General features: G+C 29.5%; 1 protein-coding gene across 1 annotated transcript; it reads right to left on the reverse strand.

Moving 5' to 3' along the window:
• LOC108480292 (uncharacterized) lies at nucleotides 1-2,872 on the reverse strand. The gene is made up of 6 exons (XM_017783231.2): nucleotides 1,901-2,872; nucleotides 1,628-1,833; nucleotides 1,313-1,532; nucleotides 1,055-1,140; nucleotides 678-769; nucleotides 1-593 (listed from the first exon to the last, which is right to left on the reverse strand). The coding sequence occupies exons 1-6, from the start codon at nucleotides 1,988-1,990 to the stop codon at nucleotides 343-345; spliced, it is 945 nt and encodes a 314-aa protein (XP_017638720.1). The 5' UTR covers nucleotides 1,991-2,872; the 3' UTR covers nucleotides 1-342.
• Nucleotides 2,873-7,657: the final 4,785 nt, after the last annotated feature.

Here is a 7,657-nt window from a genome sequence, read left to right on the forward strand (position 1 = left end):
TTGTGGAAAAACTCTTGAGAACATTTTCATTAGCTTTATACTAAGGTTAAAAGAAAACATATAATACAGTCCAGAAAAAAAAAAGGAAAAAAAAGGTTCAAAAGCTTAAACGAGCCTTACACTAACTCTCAAATCTCACCCATTTCTTTACAACAAAAGCCCACAAACTTAAAAACATGCCTAAAAATGGGGTTTTCAAACAAGTTCTCAAAAGCATCCCCATAACTAAAGATTCTAAAAACCCAAAATGTTTCTATTTTTTCCTCCTTTTTTTTGGCTTTTGATGACAGATGAGTGATGAGTGAACTTTTTTCCATGTTTCTTAGGGATGTAAAGGGCTTTTTAGAAACGTCGAATACCCAAGAAATAGTTGAAGTCATGGTGTTGAACGCTTAGTTGCTTTAGCCACGAATCGGCAACACTCAAAAGTGACAATAGCCTTTCTTGGTCCCCTCCTCCACAACCGGAGGAGGACAACCACACATCCCCTTGCATCTTGTAAGTTGCTAACCCAAACGGTGGAAGAGAGATGTTGCCCTCTTTTTCCTTTAGATTCTTTCCGGCTAGCTTGATGTCATCCTCGGGATTGATTTCTAAAATCGACCAAGAATAAAGAATATCACTAAACAAGCACATACACACACACACATCTATATGTATATGGAGTGAAAAGTTACCTTGGAAAGAAGAAGATAGTGTATGATAAGTGAGGAAGCATGTGGACAAGTCCTTTATAGTCCTTCCCATTGGAATATGATAAATCGGGTACCTAACAAGCAAAGAATAACCGTAACCCAACCGTAACCCGATGTTAATTACGAGTACATTTCCAACATAGGTATATTCAAGTTTTTGAAGTTATTCTATGTATTTAGAGGATCTTCAAAGGATCATATCTCCCTAACTAAGAAAACGTTGCAAATGAAAAGTCGAAGTCTACTAGGTTCATAAAGGGTTAGGGTTTTGAGATTTGAATCCCGACACATATAACCTTTTTTTCCTAAATGAAGAAATCAAACAACATAGATAAGAAACGTAAAGTTCTGATATATACCAAGAAACTGCCATCCAACTAGCCGGAGAAAGATCGACGCTCCTCAACGACATTAAACCAGGGTATCTTCGAGATAATCCATTGATCTAATAACAAAAAGAAAGTGTCAAATGGAATCTACCAACGCTTTTCGTACACTATAAAGCAATGATCTCAACTTCATTCTATATCAAACATACGCGTATTATAATTCGATTCGATTCAAATCAAACTAAATCAAATACTACAATTGGAATCAGTTTTCAAATTTTCAGATACCTTATCCATGAGTGGAACTCGTCCGTAAGGCGTCGATGTCTCGAAATATTGAAAGTAAAGGTACCCCAAACGATTATTCAAATGACAAACACTATCTTGATCGGAACCACCATCCTCGGAGGAGCAACAACCATCCCACCGCCACAATTTATCACTTTCACTGTCATCAGTACTCCATGAATCACTAAAACAATCACCGTCACCAGATTCTATCTCTTCCCTGCAACAAACAAAACACCATTTTTGCTCAAACTAACACATCAAAAAGACAAAAAGAAAAAGGAAAAAAGAGACAAATCTGGTTTTTTTTATTACCTTAAATTGCTTGTAAAGATTTGAATTGCAGACAAATAAGGAACATAATATTGAACCAAGGTTTCATTGTCGTTTAAGACAATAGGAACACCAGCACCATAAGCACTCCATTCATCATAACAATCCCATAAGTCATTTAATGTGAAATATTCAACTTTTTCTCTTTCCCATGGATGCCATAATCGATTCAAGCTCCCAAATTCACTCTGTAATTAAAAAAATAAGCAAATATGTTCGAAAACAAAGAATAAAAACACACTGAATTTAGTTTACCTTAGGGAGGAATTGAGATCTAACAGTGGGAGTTGTGCATTGAAGGAAGCAATCGAGATTGGATTGCTTTGCAACAGAGTCCAAAATCATGGTTTTTTGGACAAGAAAGATAAAGACACGACAAGAAAAAGCGCAGGGAGTTTGGTGGTGTTGTTTTTTTGGTTTTTTTGGTTTTTTTTTTTAACTTGGTGTTGATGAACAGTAGAAGAAATCAAAGGGAGAAAAAGCAGAGCGAGATTGACGTGATTTTAGGTAATGTGAATTTTGAAGAGAAAATTCCTAATTTTTGACGTTTGGACAGCAAAATTTAAGGGGAAAAAGGGAAAAATTGAAGAGAGAAAATGAAGAATCTTGTTTGTAAGTTGACAACCTTTTTTTAATTCAAACTATTTTTTCGGTCCCTGCTGGATTTTGAAGATTACACTTTTCTCGGGAAAATTTTAAGGAAAAACGAGAAACGAAAACTAAGAGGGGATTCAATTAAACACGTTTTTTAGAAAGAAAACTTCGAGTCTTGCTCTGTTTTGATCGACGATGAAGAAACAAATAGTGGATCTTTACCTTTCAAAACACAGTAATTTCAAGCCCAAGTTAAGAAACGAAAACAATAGAAAGCCCGAGAAAACGAGAGAAAATGAGGGAAATTTTTCTTTTTTCTTATTTTTTATGATCGAAGGCAGGGAAATTTTAAAGATTTCTTGGTTTCAACAAAAACCCATGATTTCAAACGTTTAGGTCTTTCAACGAGAGCAATTTTCTAACTGAAATGAAAAGAAAATTTTCAACTTTCCCGGGAAAATAAACAGAGTATCAAATTGGAAGAACAGAAGTTTAATTTCAAAGAAAGAAATAAAAGTAGTAAAGTGAAATAGAAATATAATGAAAGGCAATGGATTTTTTGAGGTTTTCTTTATTGATTTATTTATTGACACTCATCTGTCTCTCTCACCCTCAGCTGAATCCCAGAATTTGAAAGATTGAACAGTGCACTTTTTGGGTTAATTTTTATTTGTCCCTGTACTACGCATAGTTATGGATTTAGTCCTTATTTTAATTTCATATTTTTTATATTCATAATTAGGTCATTTTTCTTTATATATTTCAAACTTTGAAAAATTCAGTTCAGGTCAAACGACAGTAATTAAATCCTGTTAACTTCCGCTATTTTTAAAACTTTGAACAACAAGAATATTATTGAAGTAAAAGTACCATGAGGCCTTTATATTTAGATTCACCTTATATTTTGTCTTTTTTATTGAAAAAATAAGAAAATTAGTCTCTATACATAAAATTCAAGAGCAAACTAGTCCTTTCGGATAAAAATTTATTTCATTTCTATTGTTAAAAATTAGCATAATTGATAAAAAAACAGATAGATACATGTAACATGCCACATGTACCTCATTCTGACGTACAATTAATTCACTCAAGTTTTGAATAAAGAGAGTAAAATACAATTTGGCTCCTAGTACAAGAACTTCATATGGTACTTTTATCTATTATTTACAACTTTATGCATAGTAGAGGACTAATAGCATAATTTAACCAAATAAATTTAATTAATATTGTGTGGGTTCGAATTTAATTTTTATATTTCAAAAACACAATGATTAAAATTTGATAAATTTGAAAAGTATAGAGACTAAAATGAAGAAAGTAAAATATAAAGATTAAATTTAGAATTTAAAAATAGAAGAATTTATTGTTCTGTATATTTTAATATTTTTAATTTTTTTTGTCTTCACTTTTTTGGATTTTAGTGAATTAAAAGTCAGACAAAAATAATTGAAACTTATGCAAGATTCCGAGGACGAATTCGAGTTTTCACATTCAGCCAATATTTTGACAAATTTTTATATTTTGTAAAAACGGTGGGTTAATTTTTATATTTTAATTTGATTAATTTTAGTTTTTGTATTTTTAAATTTGTTAATTTTAATCCTTATACTTTTTAATTTAAAAATTTTAATCTTAATCCAATCGGTCGCAGTTAAATCGATTTGGTTAAAATCAATTATTAGTATTGTATATTGTAGATTTAATCCACATTCTTCAGTTAGATCATTCTAAATTTCTTTACTTTTCAAATTTTAAAAATATATTCACACAAATGACAATCGTTAATTCATTAATCGAATTTTTAGTAAATAATACGTGGAAAAAATAAGCTAACATTGTATTATACATATGATAATATATTTATCACATCAAATTATGGAAATAAGAAAACTTAACTTAATAAATTTAATAGTTATCGTTTGTTGAGAACTGAAATTTTAGATTTTGAAAAATATATAAACTAAATTTATAATTTTCGTAAAATATAAGGACTAATAGCCAAAATTTAATCATTTTATTATTCACCCTTTTATTTAAATATTTTCCTTAAAATTTTTGAAAAATAATAATTTCTGAGTGTACCTTCATTTTAATACATCAAAATTAAAAGAATATATAAAAATCGAATTAATATTTAATATATTAACAATATATTTTATTCTATAAACAATTTTAAAAATATTTTAATCATTTTCTAAACATTAAAACGAGCTACTCGATCAGCCAAACTAGGTTCGAGCTTGAAATTTTTTTAAAACCGAACCTAGAACCGACCCATAACTTTATCCTTACTCTGGATAAAGCCAATTTCTACTTTATTAATAAAATAAATATTAATAAAAGACAAACGAACGTGGAACACATGCATGATATCCACGACAAAATACAGAAATATCTGTACAACTGACAAGGACAGCAAACATATGTTACAGTCTCATGCTAATGGTTTTTAAAATTATAATTTAATGTAAATAATTTTTAAAAATAAATAAACATAATCTAATCCTTTTCAAACCGACCAAGTCAAAACAATCTAATCCAATTATTTACTTAATATTTTTTTAAAGTATTACCTAGAGTGAATTTAATAATTAATTTTTCGTCTTCAATAAATCCATTAATAGAATAAACATTAGTCATGAGTTACGAGTTTTAAAATTACTCTATATTTAAAATGATGATCGAACTCTCAACTACAAGTTAAAGATAAGAGAGACCCTTATCGATTCAATTAATAAAATTTTAACCTTTTAATATTTAAAAGAAAATTCTCATTATATTATTTTATTGATTTTGCTCATTATTCTTTTATTTATTAAAATTTAAAATATTAGTAAGTATATATATATATATATATATATATGAATTAAAATAATTGGTTGTATAGATTGTTGCATTCAAAGATTCGGTTGATGGATATGGAAAATAATTATTTTTTAGTAAATTATCAAATTATGAAATTGTTTTAGTGGAGGTTGTAACGGCCCCTTTACCCGAGACCGTCGCCGGAGTCGAGCACGAGGCATTACTAAACTTATTTGAGCACTTAAACAAATTCAAACAATTTATATCACACTTTCTAGACAAGCTGTCCAACTGTGTCATAGTTGCTAAATAATTCATATCTCGAGTTATAAAACTCAAATCCAAATCCGTAAATTTTCTCTGAATTTATACTCATATATCTACTTACCAATTTTTTCTAGAATTTTTGGTCAAGCCAATTAGTACAGTTTATTATTTAAAATCTCCCCTATTTCAGGGTTTGACTACTCTGACCTTTGTGTATTACGAATCAGATATCTCTCTGTACAGAGCTTCAATGACTATGCCGTTTGTCTCTAATAAAACTAGACTCAATAAGGAATCTGTACATATAAAGTATGACTTCTAATTATCTTTGTAAAATTTATGGTGAATTTCCAAAGTCAGAACAGGGATCCAGAAATTGCTCTGGCCCTGTTTCACAAAAATTTAAACATCTCATAAAATATAGCTCATATACCTGTTTTGCTTCTTCCATATGAAAATAGACTCATCGAGATTCGATTCCATAATTTATTCATTATTTAATTCCATTTCTACTATTTTTAGTGATTTTTAAAATTCAAACTACTGCTACTTACCGAAAACTATTTTAGTACAAATATTGTTAACTAGTTTATAACATCTTTACTTCAATTCATTCAAACTCTATACATGCCATATAAATCTTCAAACATAAAACAAAAGCTACCGAATTGATCTGGATAGTGTGCTTTGTTGTGTTGATCCGATCTACCCACTTCACTTCAAGTCAATCTACATAAAAATATTAAACACACACAAGTAAGCTTATTGAAGCTTAGTAAGTTCAATGAGTTAAAAGTAATGCTTACCAAACATAATATTTCCAAACAATACCAAAACATTTACTAAAGTTTCCTGCGATTCACAACCATTGTTATAATAATTCACATAGTTGAGCTCAACAAGAATAACTACTCAATCTCTTTCATTTGGATCACTTCTCTTTTATTTCTTATAATCAAATTAGGAAACGGCTTACGAAATTGAGTACGTCGTTGCTCAATGCCACGATTCACAACTCAGTATGGTTTTCCTCATTGAAATACCATACCTACATTTTTCAACTCGGTATGGGAAATGCCATACCTACATTTCTTAACTCGGTATGGATTTAATAATACCATACCTACATTTCACACTCGGTATGGATAATACCATACCTACATTTCACACTTCAAGATGGATAATACCATACCTACATTTCACACTTTGCCATGGAACAACCATGGTCTTATCCGTCAATTCATCACACGTCACGATCTGAACGTACTCGATCCTGCGTTTTTCCTAATTTGCATTTCCACATTTATTCTTTCATTAACAAAATCTACACAATCCCACAACAAATTAGATATAATAACACATTATAAACTTCAATCATTCACAAATAAACATCTAAATTCAACCATATGAACTTACCCGCTAATTTGTAGAAGATATTGAAATTTAGGGACTATTCGCAACTTTTTCTTTTCCTCGTTCTTCTTTGGATTCTTGATCTATAATATAAAATATTTCTACTCATTAGCATTTATTTGATTTCTATTTCACTTCACAATTTATGCTGTTCAAATTTCGAAATTGCACTTTTACCCCAAAATTTACAGTTTTCACAATTTAGTCCCTGCTCAATTCACCCATCAATTGAACTAATTTTTCTCAATTAACACTTTATTTTATCATTATAAACTATTTCAAAACCTTTTATATTCTGAATTTCAACAGCAACCTTCAATTCACAACTTTTTCACAATTAGGTCCTAAATATCATTTCCTATCAAAATCACTTAATAAAACCACCTTAATATGAAATTAGAACTTAAATTTCATAATAATTCATCATAAAATTCCTTATCCATCCAGGGTAACTTCCAATTTCACCCATAAAATCAAAAACTAATGAATTCTACAAGTGGACCTAATTGTAAAAGTCATAAAAACATAAAAATTATCAAGAAAAAGCAAGAATTAAACTCACATGATGTAAAAATATGAAAAACCAGCTTTATCCAGACCTTATATGGCGTTTTGGCTGAGAAAATATGAAGAAATGTCTAGATTTTTCAATTACATCATTATTTAACTATTAACTTTTATCTATTTCCAATTTTGCCCTTGTTCACATTGTTTTCTTGCTTATTTCATACCCAAACCGTCCAGCCATTAACGTTTGGGTCTAATTGCTCTTTAAATCCATCTTTTAAATACTTAAGCTATTTACTCACAATTTAACAAATTTTGTGCTATTTTCAATTTAGTCCTTTTAATTAATTAGCCATCCAAACGTTAAAATTTTCTAACGAAACTTTAATACTAACTCAATGACACTCCATAAATATTTATAAAAAT

Source organism: Gossypium arboreum, chromosome 1, assembly GCF_025698485.1.
Source record: "Gossypium arboreum isolate Shixiya-1 chromosome 1, ASM2569848v2, whole genome shotgun sequence".
Taxonomy (NCBI): Eukaryota; Viridiplantae; Streptophyta; class Magnoliopsida; order Malvales; family Malvaceae; genus Gossypium; species Gossypium arboreum.